General features: G+C 40.9%; 1 protein-coding gene across 14 annotated transcripts in view; it reads left to right on the top strand.

The window, feature by feature from the left end:
- Mast2 (microtubule associated serine/threonine kinase 2) overlaps positions 1-24,578 on the top strand; it is a 182,514-nt gene that overhangs the window by 134,304 nt on the left and 23,632 nt on the right. For 11 of the 14 annotated variants that reach the window (XM_020157647.2, XM_074080251.1, XM_020157650.2 and 8 more), the window contains 6 exons: positions 9,192-9,267; positions 12,225-12,245; positions 14,595-14,673; positions 16,888-17,042; positions 19,155-19,230; positions 22,358-22,567. In XM_020157647.2, coding sequence (XP_020013236.1) covers positions 9,192-9,267; positions 12,225-12,245; positions 14,595-14,673; positions 16,888-17,042; positions 19,155-19,230; positions 22,358-22,567 — 617 coding nt within the window. The remainder of the gene's footprint in view (positions 1-9,191; positions 9,268-12,224; positions 12,246-14,594; positions 14,674-16,887; positions 17,043-19,154; positions 19,231-22,357; positions 22,568-24,578) is intronic. The other 3 variants (XM_020157652.2, XM_020157649.2, XM_020157651.2) reach the window with 1 other exon arrangement.

Raw genomic sequence — 24,578 nt, 5'->3', positions numbered from 1 at the left:
TTCTATATAGATATCTCTAAACAAAGACAGTTTTATTTCCACTTTCACAATCTAGTTGTCTTGTCTTGTTTTATTGCACTAGCTAGGACTGCCAGTATGATATCCTTCCTTTGTTCCCAATCCTAGAGAAAAAGTATCCAGTTTCTCACCACTATGAGTGAGAAAGTTATCATCGTAAGTATGATGTTAGCACTATGTCTTCTTAAATGTTATGTTTTCGATCAGTTTATTAGATTTATACATTCTCTGTTTCTAATTTGCTGAGTTTTCGTCTGAAAAGTTTTTATTGAATGTTAGATTTTGTGACTTGCTTCTCTATATCAATTGATACGATTATATGGGTTTCTTATGTAGTCTATTGATATGATGAGTTATGTTAATTGACTTTCAAATGCTACACCAGCCTTGCTAAACTTGAAATAAATTCTACTTGGTCATGCTTTATTTTTAATAAATTGCTGGATTTGATATTTCCAATATCTCATGATATTTTTTTCCCCTCCCTGAGGTTCTGGGGATTAAACCTAGGGCCTTGTGTATACTAGGCAAGTGCTCTTCCACTGAGCCATATCACCAGCCCCTGAGACTTTTTTTTACATCTATGTTCATAAGAGGTATAATTTGCCTTTCTTATAATATCTTCATCTGACTTTGGTATTTAGGGTAATAGTGGCCTCATAGAATGAGTTAAGGAAATATTCTTTCTGCTTCTAGTAGAAGAGATTGTAGAAAATTGGTATATCTCTTTTAAGTGTTTGTTTGAATTAATCAGTGAAACATCTAAAACTAGTGCTTTTTTTTGAAGATTGTTAATTATTGATTTAGTTTCTCTAATAGGGTCTTTTTTATCCAATATGATAATCACTGCCTTTTAATTGGGGTTTTTATCTGTGTATATTCAATATGATTATTGACGGTGTTCGGTTTCTACCATTTTCCTGTTTTCTGCTTGTCATATGTTTTATCTTTCTCTTTGCTCTTTTTCTGTTTTATTTGGGCTAATTGAACATTTTTATGATTCCATTGTGTGTGTCAGGAAAAACAAAATAGACACTTTTTTGTTTTTCAAAATGTCTATTTTGTTTTTCCTCCATTATCATCACATCACAACAGAAAACTTCTGTTATTCCAAAAGGTATGGGAAATTTCTCCCTCTCAGCAAGACAGCAATTCTATAGTGGAAACCAGCTAGGTGTCCTCCAATTCAGTTAAATTCAATTCTGTGTATCTGGGGGTAGTGTCAGTTCCCACAGGCTGAGGACTCAGTCCTCAAGAACTCTTCTCCTACTTTAGATACCATGCTATCTAAATCAAGGTTCCCATAACCGCCTTGGGTTCCATTAATTTGCTTGAGTGGTTCACAGAACTCAGGAAAATACTTATTTTTACCAATTTATTACAAAGAATAGAGATGAAGAGATGCATAAGGTGAGGTATGGGGGAAGGGATACCACCCTCTAAGAATTAATAGGGGAACCCAGCAAGGCCTCTCTATACAGCGATCTTTCCTCCAGGGAGTAAGGCAGAACTCTCTGGAATGAGGAGGGTCTTATGATCTACTATTATTAAGATGCTGGTGCAGTCTATGATCAGAAGACTTCCAAATTCTTTGTCCCTCGTGGAAGAATCTATGGTAGGACACGTGTGTGTAAATGGAGTTTATTAAAAGTTAGGGAAAGGAAATACAAAGGGGAGCATGGTGGGCACAGATGAAGTCTGCTGGCAGAGAGAGAGAGGTTCTGTTTCTCAGGCACTTTTAAAATTTATGCTAATCTGTGGGATGGGAGGAACCAGGTGATTCCCATCCAATAGTCAATGAGTGGGGAGGGACATAGGCAGTTCTCTGTCAGGTGAGAGTGGTCCCTGAGTCAAAGCATGGTTAATCTGAGATGAAATATTTTTCTCTGAGTCCCAAACTTTCCGTAATTTTAGCCTGCCTCACTATCAAAAAAAGTAGCCAGAGAATTTCTTTATGGACAGCTCCAAGACAGAAAGATGGGGGAAGATTTGAATTTCTAGGACTACCCTGGGGGAGAGAAATTCTAGTTCTTAATGCCTGCCTTGGAGAAGTAGTTAAGAGCCACCAACTATGGACAAAAACTGAAAAATACATATCACAATATTGAACCATATTATGGACTTTATCACATTACAGACTCTTGTTATTTAGTGGTTGTATTAACATTTGTAGTATATATTAACTTATTACCATCTCTCATAAAGTGTAAGAATCTTGTTTCTCCCCTTCCAGCCTTTATGTTATTGTTGTCAAACTTTAGTTCTTACACCACCTTAATATTATTTTTGTTTAAGCATTTATTACTGTTTAAAGAGATTTAAATAAGGGGAAAAACATACATTTTCCCATGCGGTTAACTTTTCCACTGCTTGTCATTCTTTTGTATAGATCCATATTTCTACCTAGTATCCATCTGCCTAAAGGACAGCTTTGGTTTATTTGGTTGGGGTTTTTTTGTTGACTTTTTGGCAGTACTGGGGATTGAGCTCAGGACCTGGCACTTGATAGGCAGGCGTTCTACCACTTGAGCCATGCCTTTAGTTTTAAAAGAACAGTGGTCTACTGTAGAGGATTTTATTTCATTTAGTTTATATGCGTGTTTGTTTGTATAATGGTCTTTAATTCCCCTTATTTATTTATTTTCCTAATACTCAGTGTCCAAAATGAGGTTAACCTTTACAAATTAAAGGCACAGTTCTCCACAGAAATGCCCTCACTTCAGTTAACAGCCACCAGCAGGGGATTCCCAGGCCGCCCATACTTTTGACCAACTATATACAAATTTAAGGTTTCTTGCTACAATTTCTCACTAGAATGATTCACAGAGCTAAAGAAGGACTAACTTGGGCTAGAGGCATGGCTCAAGGAGTAGAGTGTCTGCCTAGCAAGCACAAAGTCCTGTGTTCAAACCCTAGTTACACACATGAAAGAGAGACGGGGCGGGGTGGGGGGGGGTTACAGGTTTATCTTAGTGTCCAAACTCAAAAGAATGGACTCAAGAGACACATAAAATACAGTAGAAGCAAGACTTTAATGACGGTCTTGCAAGATTGGGTGTCTAGTAAGCCAGGCACACTCAAAATAGTTACAATAGGCATTTATTGTTAGTGTACAGGTCCCTCCCCCAGTTCCTCATTGGCTGAGTACCATGGGGTTTACATTTTTTTTTTTAATTACCTCTTTTTTTTTTTTATTCATATGGGCATACAATGTTTGGGTCATTTCTCCCCCCTTCCCCCAACCCCTCCCTTACCACCCACCCCCTCCTCCCCCCCCACCCCCTTGATACCCGGCAGAAACTATTTTGCCCTTATCTGGGGTTTACATTCTTTTCCTGGACATTGCCTAATTATTGCTCAGTTATTTTAAAATATGCCTTTCTTGGGATTGGTCAATTTTAGAAGTGGAATCTGCCTCTTCTTGTGGTGGGAAAGTCTCCCTGTGATGTGTACTTTTTGGCACTTACACAGTTTTTACCTATGTGATTTATCCCTCCCAGTTTAAGTTTCCATATCAGTTGCCCCTCCCCCAACATCTGGAACATGATATGCAAACAAGCAGGTAGAGTCAAATGCTTTGCCTTGAAAATGGACCACCACTTACTTTATTTCTAACAATAGTAAATAAGATACAAATCAGGATGAGCCAAGAGATGTATACCCTATACATTTAGGACCTGGGAAAGTCCCAGATATGAAATTTCCAATGCCTTCTCTCCCATGAAATCCAGGATACATCACCCCGCACACTGCTGTGTAACAACGCACACATGACTGTTCTTTTTTTTTGTGCTGGAGGTACATTTTGGTATTTACAAAAGTTCTTACAATGTATCAAATATATCATTGTTTTAAATCCCCCCCTCCTCCATTCTCCTTTATCCTTTCTCCCCCCCATTCCTGGAATAGTTTCAGTAGGTGTCATTTTCCCACTTACATAGGTATGTACACAGTGTTCATACCATATTCACCTTCCTACACCCTTCACCAGCCCCCAAATTGTTCTTAACCAGAGAAGTACACCAGAGCTTTCTGTCCATAGTGTTTGTTGGGGATTCATTGTATCAGCATGATTGATTCACTCATTGTCCACCTGCTTAAACTCAATCTCCTGCCTCCTTCCCAGAAGGTCAGGCTGATGGCATGCTGATATCAAGTGGCTCAGAGTCCCAATACTCTACTCTCACCTGATTGGTCTTTCTTTTCTGTTAGCTAGTCCCTATCCTGAGCGATTTTATTTGCATAAAACATCTTAGCCCCACCATGAATAGCAAAAACAGTCCTATCACTTGGGAAACTCCAAGGATTCAGAAGTTCCATCCCAAGAATAGGACAAAAGCCAGTCAAAAAATATTGGGGGGTGGGGGGAGGGCAGTACTGGTTTCTGCTTTATTTATTTTTCAGGTACAGTCTGGAGTTTTGGCCCTGCTGGCCACACGTTGAACTGTGATCCTACTTGTTTTTTGTTTTTTTTCTTTTTTTTTTTTTTATTATTCATATGTTCATACAAGGCTTGGGTCCTTTCTCCCCCCTGCTCCCACCCCCTCTCTTACCACCCACTCCACCCCCTCCCCCTCTCTCCCACCCCCTCAATACCCAGCAGAAACTATATTGCCCTTATTTCTAATTTTGTTGTAGAGAGAGTATAAGCAATAATAGGAAGGAACAAGGGTTTTTGCTGGTTGAGATAAGGATAGTTATACAGGGCATTGACTCACATTGATTTCCTGTGCGTGGGTGTTACCTTCTAGGTTAATTCTTTTTGATCTAACCTTTTCTCTAGTACCTGTTCCCCTTTTCCTATTGGCCTCAGTTGCTTTAAGGTATCTGCTTTAATTTCTCTGCGTTAAGGGCAACAAATGCTAGCTAGTTTTTTAGGTGTCTTACCTATCCTCACCCCTTCCTTGTGTGCTCTCGCTTTTATCATATGCTTATAGTCCAATCCCCTTGTTGTGTTTGCCCTTGATCTAATGTCCACATATGAGGGAGAACATACGATTTTTGGTCTTTTGGGCCAGGCTAACCTCACTCAGAATGATGTTCTCCAATTCCATCCATTTACCGGCGAATGATAACATTTCATTCTTCTTCATGGCTGCATAAAATTCCATTGTGTATAGATACCACATTTTCTTAATCCATTCGTCAGTGGTGGGGCATCTTGGTTGTTTCCATAACTTGGCTATTGTGAATAGTGCTGCAATAAACATGGGTGTGCAGGTGCCTCTGGAGTAACCTGTGTCACTGTCTTTTGGATATATCCCCAAGAGTGGTATTGCTGGATCAAATGGTAGATCAATGTTTAGCTTTTTAAGTAGCCTCCAAATTTTTTTCCAGAGTGATTGTACTAGTTTACATTCCCACCAACAGTGTAAGAGGGTTCCTTTTTCCCCGCATCCTCGCCAACACCTGTCGTTGGTGGTGTTGCTGATGATGGCTATTCTAACAGGGGTGAGGTGGAATCTTAGTGTGGTTTTAATTTGCATTTCCTTTATGGCTAGAGATGGTGAGCATTTTTTCATGTGTTTTTTGGCCATTTGAATTTCTTCTTTTGAGAAAGTTCTGTTTAGTTCACTTGCCCATTTCTTTATTGGTTCATTAGTTTTGGGAGAATTTAGTTTTTTAAGTTCCCTATATATTCTGGTTATCAGTCCTTTGTCTGATGTATAGTTGGCAAATATTTTCTCCCACTCTGTGGGTGTTCTCTTCAGTTTAGAGACCATTTCTTTTGATGAACAGAAGCTTTTTAGCTTTATGAGGTCCCATTTATCTATGCTATCTCTTAGTTGCTGTGCTGCTGGGGTTTCGTTGAGAAAGTTCTTACCTATACCTACTAACTCCAGAGTATTTCCTACTCTTTCCTGTATCAACTTTAGAGTTTGGGGTCTGATATTAAGATCCTTGATCCATTTTGAGTTAATCTTAGTATAGGGTGATATACATGGATCTAGTTTCAGTTTTTTGCAGACTGCTAACCAGTTTTCCCAGCAGTTTTTGTTGAAGAGGCTGCTATTTCTCCATCGTATATTTTTAGCTCCTTTGTCAAAGACAAGTTGGTTATAGTTGTGTGGCTTCATATCTGGGTCCTCTATTCTATTCCACTGGTCATCATGTCTGTTTTTGTGCCAGTACCATGCTGTTTTTATTGTTATTGCTTTGTAATATAGTTTGAAGTCAGGTATTATGATACCTCCTGCATTGTTCTTTTGACTGAGTATTGCCTTGGCTATTCGTGGCCTCTTGTGTTTCCATATAAATTTAACAGTAGGTTTTTCAATCACTTTAATGAATGTCATTGGAATTTTGATGGGAATTGCATTAAACATATAGATTACTTTTGGGAGTATCGACATTTTACTATGTTAATTCTACCAATCCATGAGCATGGGAGATCTCTCCACTTTCTATAGTTTACCTCAATCTCTTTCTTCAGAAGTGTATAGTTTTCCTTGTAAAGGTCTTTCACATCTTTTGTTAGGTTTACACCTAGGTATTTGATTTTCTGTGATCCTACTTGTGATCATATATATGCTCCACCACACCCAGTGTATTGACAGAGATGGGGTCTCCCTTAACTTTTTGTTTGGCCTGGCCTGGATCTGTGATCCTCCTGATATCTGTCTCCAAAGTAGCTGGGATTATAGCTGTGACCCACTATGTCTGGTCCTCAAATTCTTTCAGAATGGATCTGCCTTTGTAGCCCAGACTGGCCTCCAATTCACAGTCCTCCTGCCTCAGCCTTCCCAGATGCTGGGATTACAGGTACGCACTGCCACACTCACTCAGATGCCAAATTCTTTACTAAAAGACAGCTGACTATTCTAGGTTGGCAGAGTTTTTCTTTCCATAATTGAAAGATGTCACTCCACTGTCTTCTTGCATTTTTTCCTGTGAGAAATCTACTATACTTTCTTTGTTCCTCTATGTATAACTTAAAAGCCATGACTGCTTTTAATATTTTTCTTATTATTGTGAGTTTTAAGCAATTCTTTGTTTTTGAGTTTTGTTTCTAATTTTCAAGAGAGATTGTCTCAATGTAGCCCAGGCTGGTCTTGAACTTGCAATCCTCTGCCTCCTGAATGCTAGGATTTAGGCATGCATCACCATACTATAAACAATTTGATTATGGTATACTTTGCTTTTGCTTTAGTTCTTCTTTTCCTCCCATCCCCTCACTCCTTTCTCTCTCTTTCTCTTTTTCTCTCAGGATTAAACCTAGGATGTGTGCACATACACACACATGCTAGGCCAATGCTGTACCACTGAGCTATAATCCCCAGCCTCTCTCATTTTTGTACTTTGGGCTTTTGGAGATTCTTAGATATGTGGGCATATTTCCAAATTTGCAAAATTATTACATATTATTTCTTCAAATATTTCTTTTGTATCCACCATCTTCCCTCATTTGAAGTTATCTTACAGTTCAGTGATGTTCTGTTTATTTTTTTGCCACTCTTGGTGTTAGATATTTCTGATATGTGTGTTTATGTATCCCTAGCTTTATTATGAACACCAGGAAGATTCTTTGTAGCTCTGTGTATTTTACCCTATAACCTGCACCAGGCCTGGTCCTTGAAAGGCCAATCATTGTAGGACACTCTGTCCAAGGATCTCCTTATGGCTTTAGGTGGGTGGTTTTGGGGAACTCACAAAGAGCATATTGCATTAAATGGTAGGTATAGATAAGACATCCCTAAGAAAATCCAAAATACTCAAAATAAAAAAACTTTCTAAGCACTAATACGACATTTTCAAGTATTTAAGATAATAGATGCTCAATCTGTCCTTGTTAATCTTTGAGATGACCTTGTCTTAGAAAAGAGAAAAGGCAGTGATATATCTGTCTGTCTATCTATCTGTCTACCTCACCATGCCCAGCTTAAGAAAAGGCCTTGATACTTTGAGAAGGCATGATCTGTATTAAGTACTGGCTAATGAAGTAACTGTTTGAGATAACTTCTCTTGCACCCTGGTAGTCTCTGTGAGCCAGCAGATGGGAATAGATCATAAGGGATAGATAATCCCAGAAAGAGAATATGGAAAACCATGAGTCACTAGACTTAGAGCAGATCTTCTAGATAATGGTGTACATTTTGTGTACCTGGGGCGAGAGGAAGCTGAGAATGCCTCTTCCTAATTAGTTCAAGTAATTATATATTAATGTAGTAATATGTTATATTACTAATATAGAGTTGCTACAGAGGGTAGTGAGCCAGAAAGACATTCAGTGCTATCCAGGCACTGTTGGATAGAGATCATGGGAAGTAATAGGGCAGCTTCATGGCCCCTTGGAATATCCATGCCCTGTTTAGGAAACAAATTGTCCAGGAGAAAGCCAGGTCACACTGAACTACCAGACTCCTGGTAGCTTCAATTCCTCATAGCCGATGTTGGTTCACAGAGGTGAGCACAGAAATGGGGAAGTGGGCAGGGATTTGGGGAGGGTTGGCACATTTCCTTTTGGGTAGACATATTGACAATTTCTGCTAAGTAGATCTTCCTAAGTCCCAGCACCAACTAGAAGATACAGCAGAGAAGTATGGCTTAAGGTTAGGCTCAAGAACTGCTGTGACTAGTATAAAAGTAAGCATATCGTTTTCTGCAAAGCTTCTGAGCTTTAAGTTAGCAAGTTACAAGGGGACATGTGAAAACTAATTATGGAGATGTCAGTAATTCTTATACCATGAGCAGGTTAGGCAATGCTTCACATGCTTGGGGGCCTTGAGCATGAACTTTTTAAAGGTACGCTGCTATCCTGAGTCCCCACCTGAGAACTTCTGTTTCTCCTTCATGTAGTCCCTTCAGTGCAGTATGTAGAGACAGATATGTAAGACTTCTCTTGTCCTGGAGAAATCTTTAAGCCTTTGGAAAGTTGAGTGAACCTGACAAGACAGATTGGAGCCTGAGGTGTTCTTAGGAGGGCAAGAAACAAGTACTTTGATGCTAGATCTAGAATAGATGTTTGAGAGACATGACTAGGCACAATGAGAGCAAGGAAGAAAACTCTAGGCTGCCAAACTTTTACAAAGAGAGAGTCAAACTGATAATGGGCCTGAGAAAAATAACCATATATACTGATTTCTGATGCTAGAGGAAGGTTTCTTGTCTGAAAGTCACATTAGCTCTCCTCAGAAGCAGACCTCACAGAGTTTCTTTTCCTTTCTCTATCACAGGTAACAGTCCTTTGGATAGCCCCCGGAATTTCTCTCCAAATGCACCTGCTCACTTTTCCTTTATTCCTGCCCGTAGGTAAGTTGTTGGAAAACCTCCTCTGTGACTAACACATGTGGCACTTTGCATGAATGTTAGTTGAAAGTCAGATTGGATCTTCAAGTCAGTGCCCTTTCAAATGAGTTGGGTTACCTTGAGCTGCTAGCCATCAAAACTCCTTCTCTATTTTTCTCTCCCAGAACATAATCACCTTGTTCAAGTTTTGCTTTCTAAATAGCCTGTATATTTGCAGTTGAATGTTGATCAGGAGAGCTGGTATAAGAAATGAGTTTATTTTTATAATCCTAAGTACTCCTTGGTGTCCTAAGCATATGTTCCAAAGTGCTGTACCTCATTTGAGAGATTTCCTAGGATGATCAATGAAAAAATAGGCTGTCTTCCCAACCTATTTTTGGTACTACAGGACCCAAAGTAGTACTCTTACTGCTCTAACCCATTTAGTTCCAAGGGCTGGGAGGACCTGACATACCTTTCTTATCAGTTTTGAATTGGGGACCCAAGTGTGGGCATAGAAAGACTGTAGGGTCTTTACTTATCCTCCTCTGAATTTAGAAGGGTTTGATGCATCCCCAGCTATGCTTATATTCTTTCCCCTTTCCACATGGCTTTTTGGGTGGAGATACATTGACAATTTCTGCTAAGTAGGGCTTCCTAAGAAGACACAGCAGAGAAGTATGGCTTAAGGTTAGGCTCAAGAACTACTGTGACTAATATAAAAGTAAGCGCATCGTTTTATTCAAAGCTTCTGAGCTTTAAGTTAGCAAGTTTCAAATTACACTCTGAAAGTGATAAAAACCTGTCTCTGGCCTAAGGTAGCATCACCTGGCCTCTTGAGAAGTCCAAGCTGACAGAGTCCATCCAGACCTTCTGCCAAAAGCTCCACACATACACAGTTTCTTTTTGTTTGTTTCTTTCTCTCTCTCTCTCTCTCTCTCTCTCTCTCTCTCTCTCTTTCTTTGCAGTACTGGGGTCTGAACTCACTTTGAGCCACTCCACCAGCCCTTTTTTGTGCCGGGTATTTTCGAGATAGGGTCTCCCAAACTGTTACCTGGGGCTGGCTTAGAACAGTGATCCTCCTGAGTAGCTAAGATTATAGGTATGAGCCCCCAGCACCCAGCAACACATAGTTTCTTTTCAGAAGTTTTTCTAAGATTTTTTGCTGGCAGAGTTCAAGTTGTTTTTTTTTTTTTTTTTTTTTCTTTAGCTTTAAATTTTTGCTTGGTTAGTCTTTAGTTCTAATATTTCCAGAAAATTATGGCTCTGGATTTGAATCTGTTCCTGGACAGAGAATATAATGTACATTGGGGCAAAAGCAGTTCTGATACTTAGACTACTTTTTAAAAAGATGAAAGAAACTTTTTACTCACTGTCCAGGTTACAACCCAGAAGAAATACATCCCATTTCTCTCCAGGAATCTGTGTAACTGAAAAGGACTTGGACAACAGGTGGGGAGATTTTTAATGGCTGACTTGGGTACTCCTCTTGTCCTTGTTTTGCCTTATTCAAAAGAAATCTCTAAAAGGGCTTCTGTTGAGAGTGACACATATACAGATCACACATGCTGTGTGCTGAATCAAACATAAAAAGAAATCTCATCCAAAATTCATCTCTTTTGTATAATTTCCAATGAGTTAACCTAGGGTTCAGGTAGGATGACTTACAGTATAAGAATATGCTGGATTGTTACATTTCTTTTTTCTAGTCCAACTGGAAAAACTTATCCCAAACTTCCTGCCTGGGCTTTGTATGAACTGTAACCTCAGATTAAGTATGATCTGGGAAAGCAGGACTTGTGACCAGATCCCCATTGGTGGCATTGGGTCATTTCCCATTCATTCAAAAAATATCTCCTGAAAACTGAGCCAGTCACTCTGCTGGGTGCTTAGTTATATAGTGGTAACAAAATAGACATAGTAGCTACTGTCTTGAAACTTACAGTCTTATTAGAGTCTATTCACTTGTTTCCTTTTTAAGGAAAGCTTTTCCCTCAGATCTTCGAGTAGTTAACTCATTCTTGTCATTCATGTTTCATCTTAAATGTTATCTCCTTAGAGAGAACTTGCCTAACCATACAATCTAAACATTCTCTATCAAATTGTCCAGCTTTATTTTAAGCTAGTACTTTCTAATACCTGATATTTTCTTATTTGCATGTTTTCTGTCTCATCTCAATCAGAATCAAATCATCTTTAATAGAGACACCTTAATCTGTTGAAAACTGTGCCTCCTGGTACATAACAAGCACTGAGTGGTTATTGATTAAATGAGGACAGGAAACAGATAATAAAAGAACAAGCAAACAAATACACAGTTGTAAACTGTGATTTAACACCATGAAGAGAAAGAATACGCTGCTGTGTGAAAGAATAGGAAGGGAGTGGGGCTGGAAAGTCTGCTCTGAGGAATGAGAAACAGCTGCCATGTTGGGCATGAGAAAACAGGCCTGGAGACTAATCTCGAAAGAGGGAAAGGCAGGTTCCATTGATGCCTTGGATCTGCTTCATTTAGGCTTCAGGAGTAGGACCAACTAAGGGGCTTTAGGGATGGGGGTATTGCCATTGACACCCAAACGGGTCTGTGCTAGGAGGCGTGACATTTGAGTCTTGTACATGGAACATGGGCCCCTAGACTATCCTCTTACTGTACATAGAAGGAAAAACTGCTAGTTATTGCTGGGATGGGGAAGAGTGCCTCAACCCTCCAAAGAAAATATCAGGAATTGTTGGTTCCTGTGTTGCTGATGTGGGGCTGGAGCCCTAAAGGATCATGTTGGTTTGGAATATCATACAAAAGGCAGCTTTAATTAAATGATAAGGAGAGACAAATTAATTATACAATTTCACTTCAAACTGTCACACATTCCTAAATAGAAGGTTTGCTGCTCCAAGCTAAACCAAATGCTTTGGATCAAACAGATTGCTCTTTCTGGTTCCCTTTGGTTCTCATTATAATGTATAATGTCTTTTCACTACAGCCATGGCCACAGAACAGACAGGTAATAGGGGATGTGATGGGGAGAGGGGTGGACCACTGCTATGCATGGCCAGACAATATGGCTTGTGACTTTGAGCTTGGTGAGAGTACTGGCTGTGATGATTCTGACTGTGGTTGTGAACATTGGACTTTTCATTTCTAGCAAAGAGGCACTGTGGGATACCCTACTTACCTGCTGGAACCAAGGCTCAGAGCTCATGTGTTTAGAGGCAGGATTTGCTGAATAATTCTAAGCTTGTTAGCCTAGGGCAAGTCACCCTCATTTGCACAACTTTCCTCAGGCTCTCAGTGAGGTGGCCAGACAGAAGAAATAGAGACATCCTATGATAGCATTTTGACTGACTCTGGTGACTCCTGCTCTTTAGTATACAGAGAAGTGACTGTAATGCAGTTGGTTTCCATTTTTATCTAAAGGATTGAAAATCATGAGGCTGATGGAGTGGCTCAAGTGGTAGAGCACCTACCTAGCAAGCATAGGCTCTGAGTTCAAACCTCAGTACCACCACCAAAAAAAAAAAAAGATTGAAAATCACATATGAGAAAATGCATTTGACAGCCTGGTGCCATTGGCTAATACCTGTAATCCTAGCTACTTGGGAGACAGATTGGGAGGATCACAGTTTAAGGCCAGCCTGAGGAAATAGTTCCTGAGACCCCCATCTTCAAAATAACCAGAGCAAAATGGACTGGAGGTGTGACTCAAACAGTAGAGCGCCTACTTTGGAGGCACAAAGCCCTGAGTTCAAACCCGCCCTCCCCCAGCAAAACAAACGCATTTGACAAAGGCTAGGAAATTTATCCCAGAACTCATCTTTATTGGGCTCTGTTTTCCTGGAATTGAGCAGCTTTCTTATGTAGAGCACCGAGGACCCAGAAAGAACATCATGTTTAAGCACCTCCTGGACATTTCTTTGTCTCAGAGACTGAGTTCCAGCAGAGTTCTAAGTTATGTGTGCTGGTTGTCAGGTGGCATGAAGTTTATGTTATGTGCATGTAGCATGGAACCTCCAACTTTTCCCTTACAGAACACAATAGAAATGCTGCTCATCATGGGTGAGGGTGGGAAGGAGTGCTTGGTAGGGAGAAGCTCTGCCAAGATTTCTCCTTTCCCTCTCTTCCATGCCACATAAGCCCTTAAACAACTCATCCAAATCTCTGTTCTTAAGAGTTTTCTCTGTGAATTATAGTAAGAACTTAAGTTCTAAAGGTGCTACATTGCTGCTGTTTTAAAATTCTGTAGTAGTAGCAAAGACATTTTTATCCAACTTCAACCTGAGCATGCTATACCACCAAGCTCCAAGAGAAAGAATGCTTTATGCTACATCCCACAGTCCAGGCAAAGAACTACATGTCCATGTTACAGAAACTTCAAATCCGATACCTGTTTAATCTTTTTTACTACAAAACTGTGGTTTTTTGTGATGAGAGCCTTTTGGGGGAGGGGGGTGGGCAGCAGAGGATATTGTTTTGAGAGCAGCAGGAAGCCACCCCCAAAGTCTGATATGCATCCAAAGATATGTCCCCTCCCTCCTCTTTCATAGGTTTACTGTTACTCTTTGGCAAACATTCTCAAAGACTGGTTTTATGAATCCTAAGCAACCTGTAACTGTTTGGCATTGATTGATGTTTAGTTTAGATCCAGATGGTAGTCTGCCTCTTCTTGATTGTCAGTGGCAACAGAAGGACGAAAGAGCCCTTCACATTGAGCCTTTAGAAAAGGCAATAAAATGCTGGGCATGATGTTATATACCTGTAATCCCAGTACTCAGGAAGCTGAGTCAGGAGGATCAAAAGGTCAAAGCCAGTCTGGGCAACATAGTGAGGCCTCATTGGAAGGAAGGGAGGGGAGAAGAGGAGGGAGAAGGAAGAAAGGAAAGAAGAAAAGTCAGGCACAGTAGCCCCAGCTACTCAAGAGGATCACTTGGGCCCAGGAGCTGAAGGCCAGCCTGCAACATAGGGAGACTCTGTTCAAAAAAAGAAAACAACTGCATTTCAGTGGAAATTCTGGTCTTGTTCTGAGTACTTTAGCTAGAGTCCTCTGTCATTACTTCTCTGAAAGTGAAAACAGTTGGAAATATTAAAATACTTATTCCAAACCACAGTATAACATAACATATGTTTTTATTCAAAGTCATGGACTCCATGTAAGTGGTGTCTGTTTCTGCAGTGGAAATCACACAGTAGGCCTCATGTAGGAGAGACATGGGAGTACATCTGGACCAAACAGTACTATTTTGAGAAGAGGAGCACCCTAGTGAATCAACTGCCCAAAAATGCTGATAGAAGCAGGCAGGTCCTGGGCTTAGGGTGAGGACTGTGGGAAGTGCCTAATAATCTTTTTCTTACATAGGACTGATGGACGCCGCTGGTCTTTGGCCTCTTTGCCTTCTTCAGGCTATGGAACCAACACTCCTAGCTCCACTGTCTCAGTAAGTAGCCAGATGTGTGGTCATTACTCCTTCACTCCGAGGTAATACTTCCCTACAGATTATTGCTCTCCACCCAGGGTTGAAAACTGGCTCTCATCTTTTCCTCCAAATTCAGTGAGATTGCTTGAGGATAGGGCTGAGTGGGGCAAAGGATTGGTATCCCCGTACAGCTATAGACAGATCCATACTGCCTTGGGAAGGATTAACTAGTTCCTTCTCTGGGTACTAGTTCTTCCTAGTGGAGTTGGAGAAGGGCTTGAGAATTGACTTTGACTCTGCCTGTGAGGCTAGGCATGGGGGCTTCAAAGCAGTTTCCTTCTTCCCCCCAACTTTATTTCTAGAACTGCAACCAAGAGCAGATCACCCTCCCATGTCCCAAAAAAATGTGGTAGACCCTCTTCCTCCTTTTCTTTACTTTTTCCTTTCAGAAAGGCAGAGGGAAGAGTGATTGTTATTTGATATCCAAGTTTGATGTGTATCAGCAAAAGCCTGGGCCTATCTCTAAAACTTGTATTTCTTTCAGAGAAGGTTTTAGCCTAAAATACAACAGATGTGTTAATTGCTGCTATCTAGAATTGACCCTAAAATGAGCCCTCCTCTTTGAGCAGCTTGTTATTAAAGTCAGGATGACAGGGTTGGCAAACTTTTTCTATAAAGAGCCATATAGTAAATGTTGTAGGATTTGCAGGTCATAGACTTGATGACCATGTCCCCATTTCTTCTCCTAAGCTTCAGGTCTTCCTTGGTTGGTTTGTATTTGTGAATCCCAAGGAGAGAAAATTAGTATCATTTATTCCCTTTACCTAAATACTACTCTTAAATTTATCCAAAAGTCTCATTGGTCTTTGGCAGATAAGCTTAAGATCTTTCCCTAATAAATACCCCTTTCCCATACTCCTGTAATCAAGTGATAATTTAAAAACCCAGGGTAAGAGTCTTATATATTTTTGTGTGTGTATGTATATATTTCTGTTTAGTAAATTTTTATGGTCTCACTATGTAGTCCAGGTTGATCTCAGACCCTCAGTCCTTCTGCCTCAGCCTCTGGAGTACTGGGATTACTGGTATATACCACTATGGCCAGCTATTGGGATACTTTAAAATACCAGTTTTTCCCACCATAATTTACATGTTCCACTAGCTTCATGTTAGCTGCAGTTGGATTCTGTTTCAGCTTTGATCAAAATCACTTATAAAAATGAGCCCTGTGGAGTCCTCACACTGGCTTTACAATTCCATGGATTATAACATTCCATGAGAGAGGTATACAGTGTTAGCCCAAAGAGTGCTTATTTCTTCTCATTTGGTGACCTTATGGCACTAGAGTTTCCTCTGTGTGCTGCTGCAGTTTTGACTCTAAATGGATTTAGATGGTTGAACCTCAGGACCTTGGTTGGTTAATTAATGAGAATTTAGGTCAGTGGTGTTAGACTTACCTGATCTCTTAGCCAGTCTTGTTGGGTAAAGGGGGAGCATCCTGATCCTGGAGCTGCATAGGTTATAAGAGCAGCAACTACATCTGTGGGATTACCTACAGTGGTCCCAGCTTGCTCCCTCAAATGGTCTGCTATAATTGGCAGGCTCTTGTCAGAAATTCTCAGATATTGAGCCATGTTTAGAATTCGTGATTATTTTCAGATCAGGTCTAATCTTTAGGTCTAGAAAAGAAAGTAATTTTCTTCCCTGTTGGATTTTCTGAGCTTGTGGTGTCCTGAACCATACCGTCCTAGCATCAGCAAAGCCAGTCCTCTGGATAACAGCCAAAAGGAAACATTACTGAGCTATCCCTGGAGTGGTGCTCTCAAGGTTGTAAAAGGGAAAACCAGGGGATGTCATTTGCATCTGGGCATTCCTGGAATAGTTCCTGAGCCAGGAAGCATAATTAATTACTTACCATTTCAACTAGCCAGAAGCTTTATTGAAAGCAAAAGGTCCATACAGAAGAATCTCAAGTGGCTCCTATGAGTTCTCAAACCTCATGAAGATCTGGGTCTAGCTCCCGACATGATATCCATTGGCTTCCTCAGGGCTCTAGGCTCTGCAAAGCTCCTGGTAAACAAGATCATTCCCAAACTGGACTGGAGGGAGTCAGGAAAGAGGACTTACTTTGAGTTTATGTTTAACTAAGAAGTCCCTGAGTAGTTTCAGTCCTTCTCTGTTCTCTGATTGTCCTTGCACATGTCTTTAATTCCGTTTTTATGTTTTACACTCTAGTCATCATGTTCCTCACAAGAAAAGCTGCATCAGTTGCCTTTCCAACCTACAGCTGATGAACTGCACTTTCTGACAAAGCATTTCAGTACAGAGAGTGTACCAGATGAGGAAGGACGACAGTCCCCAACCATGCGGCCCCGCTCCCGTAGCCTCAGGTAAGGGATGGTCTTTCCCACTCTCTCTGTACCTGTGGGCCACAACTTATCTGCATAGTACAGGGGTCAGTGGATGTATCATGTAAATGGCTAAAAAAGTAAATATTTCAAAACTACTTAACTCTGCCACTGTGGGCCAGATTTGATCTTCAGGCCATAGTTTGCCAACTCTTCAAGTACATTGACCAATTTGAGTAAGTCAAGTTCAGTGATGTTCAAGCCCCTTTTGCATCTGGGCATTCCTGGAATAGTTCCTAAGCCAGGAAGCATGATTACTTACCATTCCAGTTATCCAGAAGCTTTATTGAAGGCAAAAGGTCCATGCAGAAGAATCTCAAGTGGCTCCTAGGTGTTAGGAGTTCTCATACCTCATCAAGGTCTAGGTCCAGCTCCCAACATGATAGTCATCGATATCCATTCAGCTTCAGTTCAGACCATCACCCCAAGAGCTGTCTGATAGTTCTGTCAAGTGGTCTCTTTTTTCCTTCAAACTCCATTCAGAAAAGGAGAGTAATGGTATCATCAGTTCTGATGGGTACCTGGCTACAGAACTGTGGGCCCAGGGCACTTGAATTAGGCCAATTGGAAAAGCTGCTGCTGTAGACAAGTGGCTGACTTGGGAAGAACCCTAATTCAAAAGCAGAATTAAATGCCTACCTGAATCTTATCTCAATTCCTTGAATCACCTGAGCCTACCTTCATCAAACCAAATCAAATCAAATCAAATCTGTGAATTCTTTTGGGGGGGATGTTTGTGTGTTTATTTTGGTGCTAGGGATCAGGGCCATGCACATACTAGGCATGTGCTCTACCACGGAACCATACTGCCAGCCAAATGTCTCTAATTGTCCATTCTCTTTGGCATTAGCTGGTAAATCTTTGCCAATATTCCAGATTAAGGAAGAGGATAGAGATGAAAATGAACATGGTTTTAATGACTTGAGTTCAGTTTTAAAGGGTCACTGGAAAAAATTTGATTAATATGCAGGATTGGGTCCCAGAGGAATGGTGCCTCTCAGGAAGAATCCCCTCAGGTAATGTTGGTACTGTCAGTGACAGGGAGTGAGCTGGGCCAGGTTATGCAGACTGATTTAGTTTATGTGTGAGACTTAAGTACAATGGAGATTACTGAGGCTTAAGTACAATGGATCAAGAATATAATGAGTGAGTGTGAATCTTAGTACTTTTCTTGATCTATAAGAAAAACACCTGAATATTTGTGGATTCAGCAATTCACACAGCTTGAAGAATGCCTTTTAGCCCAGTTGAAGTCCCTAGACAGAACAGACCCCATTCCAGGGAAAGAAGATTAGAGGAACAGTTCTGAGCCTAGCCTAGCTGAAATCACATGTATAGGGGCACTAAACTAGGCAGGACCCATATCCATTCAGTTGTGTAGATCAAAATTTGAAATGTTTAAGGAGATATAACCACACATGGGCCAGAGGAGAGGATGCAGGTTACTATAAGTTAAGGTTGAAAACATATTGGCTTCCTTTAATAAATGACCCAGACTTGATTGGCCTCACCCCCAGGTGAGAGCCAGGTTATTCCACTGGCTGCAGCTAGTTTGGAAAAGGAAATAGGTGTATATATTCTTCCTTTGGTTGCTTTGGAAATTGTTTGATTTGATTTCTACATTATGCTGGGGTATATCAAATCTCACTGAATTTTGTCCTACAAAGATTCAGAAAAAAGTCATGTTCTGAGGAAGGTCATCGTAGGAAAGCCACCAGTGGGTTCACAAATAGGCCCCTCCTTTCTCAGCCTTTTCAAGCTGTAGCAGAGACCAAACTCCTTGCAGGAAGGTAGCCTACTTCTAGGAATAAGGACTAAAATAATAAATATTTTAGGCTTTGCATGCCATACACCTCTGTTATAATTACTTAACTCTGCTAGAAGTTTTATTTATTTAAAAAAGAAAAAAGAATAGTGGTCCAGATTTGATCTACAGACTGTAGTTTGCCAAACACATTGATCATTGGCCTCATGAATGTAGAACTAAATGGGAGTACTGAAAACAGTGGGAGAATAAGGGCTTGAAGGGTGGCCATTTTTCTCCTTGATAGTTTCATAGCACTAAAGTAACACAATTATTTCTTTTTTATTCAGTCCTGGACGGTCCCCAGTTTCCTTTGACAGTGAAATAATAATGATGAATCATGTATACAAAGAAAGATTCCCCAAGGTAAGGATCTGTTTAACAGGAGATGGTAATGCATGAGGATGACTGCTTATAGCTAGTCCAGTGGGCCCTATGGAGTGGGGGGTGAAGTGCTGCCAAAAAGAAGAGTGGAGATAACCAAAAGAACAGAAAGGCACACCACAGATGAGGAGAACGTAAGCATGAGGGCTTCCAAACTGTGGGAGAAGCAGGAGGCAGCAGGAACTATGAGTTTGTGGGCTTTACTTGCAAAGCCTCTGTTTCTCCACTCCCCAGAGGGAAGTAACTAGAAAAGAATATCAGAAAGGTATCCCATGATGTGTAAAAGGAGAAGGAAAGAACTGGAAGCTTGTCTTCTCACTGTGCATGTCAGTATCCATGACCCTGGGTTCCCCCATGACAGGATATGCTCTATGGTTGATTACACTTTTATTTGGTACATATTTCTTAAGCAGCACCACAGAGAGTACATAGTCAAAGGTGTGCTGGGCTGGCATGAAAAAAGCCAGGGGGCAGAAGTAAGAAACACGTTTCAGAGTTGCTTACTTACAATTGGATTTGCATTTTAATGAGGAAAAGGCTGAGGAAGGAAGCTAGGTATACTAAGAAATAGTATTCACACTTCTAGTATAAACCTCCTTCAAAATCTGGACCTTGATTTGCTTTTCTTTTTTCTTTTTCTTTTTCTATTTTTGGCAGTACTGAGGTTTGAACTCAGAACCTGACACTTGCTAGACAGGCACTCTACTGATTGAGACATTCTGCCCGCCCTTTTTTGTGTTGAGTATTTTTGAGATAGGGTCTCACAAACTATCTCCTGAGCTGGCTTTGAACCATGATCCTTCAGATCTCTGCCTCCTGAGTATCTAGGGTTACAGGTATGAGCCACTGGCGCCTGGTGGTATTTGCATTTCTGATTAAGCACTACATGTTGTGTGCTCTGACCTGGGCTTATATGGATAGGCCCTGTTCCTGCAGAAAGCAGCTAGCACCATCTGAGAGAGAATTGTGGACTAATGTCCATGTTAGGAGGCTAAGGTGCTGGAGCCTTGGTGGTTTTTTTTTTTTTTTTTTTTGGTGGGGGGGTGGGGAGGGTGGTATGAAACTGGGATTTGAACTCAGGGCCTTGTACTTGCCAGGCTGGTGCTCTACCACTTGAGCCACACCCCTAGTCCTTTTTTTGCTTTAGTTATTTTTCAGATAGGTGTTTTTGCCTGGGGTCAGCCTCAGACTTCAGTCTTCTGACTTACTCCTGCCACATAGCTAGGATCTTAAGCCCATGCCACCAGGTCTGGCTTGTTGGGTCTCACTAACTTTTTGCCTGGGCTGGCCTCGAACTGTGCTTCCAGTCTCTACTTCCTGAGTAGCTTTGGTTATAGGTGTGCACCACCATGCCCAGCCTCAAGCCTCATTCTTCATTCTCTATCCAGACCTCCCTGGGTCTGTCTCTGGGGTGTGTAATTCTTGTTCCTTTCAGAGGCCCTTCTCCTAAACTAAAGTAAAATCTCCTTCACACATACAGTGACTGAGTAATATGATATAATAATGTCCTTGAGTTTTTCCCATTTGATATACATAGTGAAGCATAGTCAACAAGAAGCCAAACTGAGTTCAAATCCATTCCTACCATTTACTAGCTGTAGGACAGGTTATTTATCTTTGCTGAGCTTTACTTGCCTCATCTATAATTCAGAATAATAGAACATCGTTCTCAAAGGGAATTTGTGAAGATCAGTGAATATTTAGCTCTTCTAACAGCACCCAGGACATAGTAAGCACTCAGTGAGTGTTAGCTATTATTTCTCTGTTTAATCTGTGCCTTATCATTAATGCTTTCTATCCTTGGAGTGAACACTAGAGAAGAAGAGCAAAGAAGGGACAGAAAAAAATAGGAAGTCATGTCATTGTGCCTTTTTTTTTTAATTTTATCATTTTTACATTTATTTACATGTATATCCAATATTTGGGTCACCTCCCTACTTCTAGGCAATCATACTTTATAATGAAGTTACATAGTGTATAGTGTTCAGAAATATATCTCACATGTTTCCTCCTCATCATATGATAGGTATTGTGTTGACATTCTAGTACTGTATATTGATTTTAGGCTTATCTTTAGTCCTTCACATACGATGAGCTACTAGCTATTAGAGAAAACGTGTTAAAATTCCTTTCCTTCCTTCTCTCTCTGCTGCCTCTACTCTCTGTATCTCCTTTTACAAGCACACACACACACACACACACACGCCTAAACATACTGAAAATCAGAAATTACCACTCAGTGGCAAAGGAAAAAAGAGTCCTAGAAAAGCAGCCATGAACTGGTTCACTGATGTGTATTTGTAATTTTGACAAGACTGTATAGCAGTTAGGTCCCTAAGAGAACTCTGAGCTAAACCTCTATTCTGCTCTGCTGGGGATCGAGACCAGGGTTATATATTCCCATCCACAGTCACCCATTCCAACTTGGCTTCGGAGACCAGGCAAATTCACATCTTTAATAAATTCTTGTCTGAATGCCTGCCTAGCTGTTTTCAACAAATCTTCTGGTATGCAGGTTCTCAGGTTAATTAAGAGAACCCTGAGATAATAAAACTCTTTCTGACTTGCAGAACTTCATAGTACAGAGAAAGGTTTTGAAAGCGGCAATGTCTGTATGCTAAGTGTATCCAGTGGAGACCCAGTGGAAATACTGAGGAAAGGGAACCCTCATTTCCAGGGGAGTAAAAGACTTCCTCGAGGAGAGACAGTGCTTCAGTGAGATGAAGGAATAACGATCATCTGAGGAAGACCTGGCAGGGTGAGAAAGTCATGCTTAGGGAACAGCATAAACCAAGAGCTCTGAAATAGTGTGGTATAGGAGAACAGCAAACTTTTGGTGTCCATAGAATAATAGAGTTTGTGCTTCAAGGAGTGGTGGGAGACAGGCAAAGCCAGTCGATAGAGGAAAGTAGTGCTGGGGCATTCTGATTTAACTTGAAAAAATGATCTCTTCATGTATTCCATCATCAGATTTCCCAAATGCAATGTCAGGAAGCAAGGCACACAGCCAGTCAGTCTATCCTTAGGGTATTGCCAAGTCCTTCAGGTTTAGCTACAGCTGAGCTAGGATCAGAAGGGAAGTGTCAACTTTTCCTGTTTTTATTCCCAGGCCACCGCACAAATGGAAGAGCGACTAGCAGAGTTCATTTCCTCCAACACTCCAGATAGTGTGTTGCCCTTGGCAGATGGAGCCCTGAGTTTTATTCATCATCAGGTGATTGAAATGGCCCGAGACTGCCTGGATAAATCTCGTAGTGGCCTCATTACATCACACTACTTCTATGAACTTCAAGAGAATTTGGAGAAACTTCTGCAAGATGTGAGTGTCTTGATGCAGTGGCTGTGGAGAAACTTCCATATGGTAGTCTCAGGCCTAGGCCAGGAATTAGCAGTGTTCCCAGACTTTCCACCTGCTGATCACCACCAGATTTCCTTGCCAGTGTGCAGGAACCATCTCCAACTGTGGTGCTGATAGCCTTAGATCCCTGCCCAGTTCCCTGAATCACTGAGAGAAGCCTGCTTAAGTATCAAAGGAATTTGGTTATATGAATCCTTCTTTTTATAAATCCAAAGCTTTATTACTCTGTCTGAGACTTCAACATTGATAATAAGGCAAAAAGTGGCCCCAATTGATATTCTGGGCTCTCTTCTGCTAGAAATAGTTGACTTAAGCCAGCATCTTTTCAGCCCAGGGGAAGTAGGGCCCAGGGCTTACCCTGTGGATTTATCCATTTGCTGATGTTCAGTCAGCATGGTAAGTTCTCTAGTGCAAACTTTTATGTGTAGAGACATGATCCTCTGTAGTGTAAAAAAAAATCTCTGGAAGGCTAAAGACAAAGTAATCTGGGAATAGCCAAGACCAAAGCAAACATTGAGTTCTTAATTGCTGCCTCATGTTCCAGTCTCTAATCTGAGAAGCCTACAGCAAAACAAGACTAAAGCATGAGGCAGTGGTTGAGGACTCATTGTATGCTGGGTGGCTCATGCCTGTAATCTAGGTACTCAGGAGGCAGAGATCAGGAGGATTGCAGTTCAAAGCCAACTGAGGGCAAATAGTTTGTGAGACCCTATCTTGAAAAAACCCATTACAAAAGAGGGCTGGAGGAGTGGCTCAAGGTGTAGGCCCTGAGTTCAAACCTCAGTATCACAAAAGAAACACAAAAACTCATTGTATGAGGCAGGTGGATTGCAAGTTTGAGGCCATCCTGGACTACCTAGTGAGAGACTATCTTTAAAAAAGAAGAAGAGACGAAATAGTTTTCTGACATTTCTTTCCAGCAATAGATGGGATGTCCCAGAGACATTAAGGAATCAGGGGGGATTGCTCTGTGAGGTAAAGAATTAAAGTTGAATAACTTACAAGGTTCCTTTCTTTATTATTTTTTTTTAAGATAGGTGTCACACTAAGTTGCCTACCCTGATCTTAAATTGTTGGGCTCAACCAATCCTCTCTTTTTATTACTTGGGACTGCAGGTGTGCACCATGAGAGTTCCTTTTGTATCTAAGATTGATCTTCTAAAACGCTAAAGTCAGAATCTTGCCTAAAACATTCAGGTCTTTTCTTAAACTGACTGCCCCTGGAGTTAAGTAGTTGATGGAGAAGGGAGAACACTGAATTTGGAGCCAGTTTGTCCCTCTGTTCCCTGAGTTATTAGGTCCTCATAATGCAGAACAAAAATTTCAGTGAAGGTTCTATCTCAGGGAATTTATTGACTTGTGGTTACAGACTGTACCTTGTGCCAGATACTATACAGTGTTTCTTTTTGTTTTTTTTTTTAATTTTTTTTTATTCATATGTGCATACAATGTTTGGGTCATATCTCCCCCATTCCCCCCGCCCCCTCCCTTAACCGCCCCCCCTGCTCCCTCCCTTACCCCGCCTTACCCCTCGCTACCCTGCAGAAACTATTCTGCCCTTATCTCTAATTTTGTTGAAGAGAGAGTATAAGCAATAATAGGAAAGACCAAGGGTTTTTGCTAGTTGAGATAGGATAGCTATACAGGGAGTTGACTTGCATTGATTTCCTGTGCATGTGTGTTACCTTCAAAGTTAATTCTTCTCGAACTAACCTTTTCTCTAGTTCCTGGTTCCCTTCTCCTATTGGCCTCGGTTAAAGTATCTGCTTTAGATTCTCTGCATTGAGGGCAACAAATTCTATCTAGTTTTTTAGGTGTCTTACCTATCCTCATACCTCCTTTGTGTGCTCTCGCTTTATCATGTGATCAAAGTCCAATCCCCTTTTGTGTTTGCTCTTGATCTAATGTCCACATATGAGGGAGAACATACGATTTTTGGTCTTTTGGGCCAGGCTAACCTCACTCAGAATGA

The sequence above is a fragment of the Castor canadensis genome, chromosome 7, assembly GCF_047511655.1.
Source record: "Castor canadensis chromosome 7, mCasCan1.hap1v2, whole genome shotgun sequence".
Lineage (NCBI taxonomy): Eukaryota > Metazoa > Chordata > Mammalia > Rodentia > Castoridae > Castor > Castor canadensis.
The sequence above is the reverse complement of the archived record's forward strand: the minus strand, read 5'-3'. Positions and strand labels throughout refer to the sequence as shown.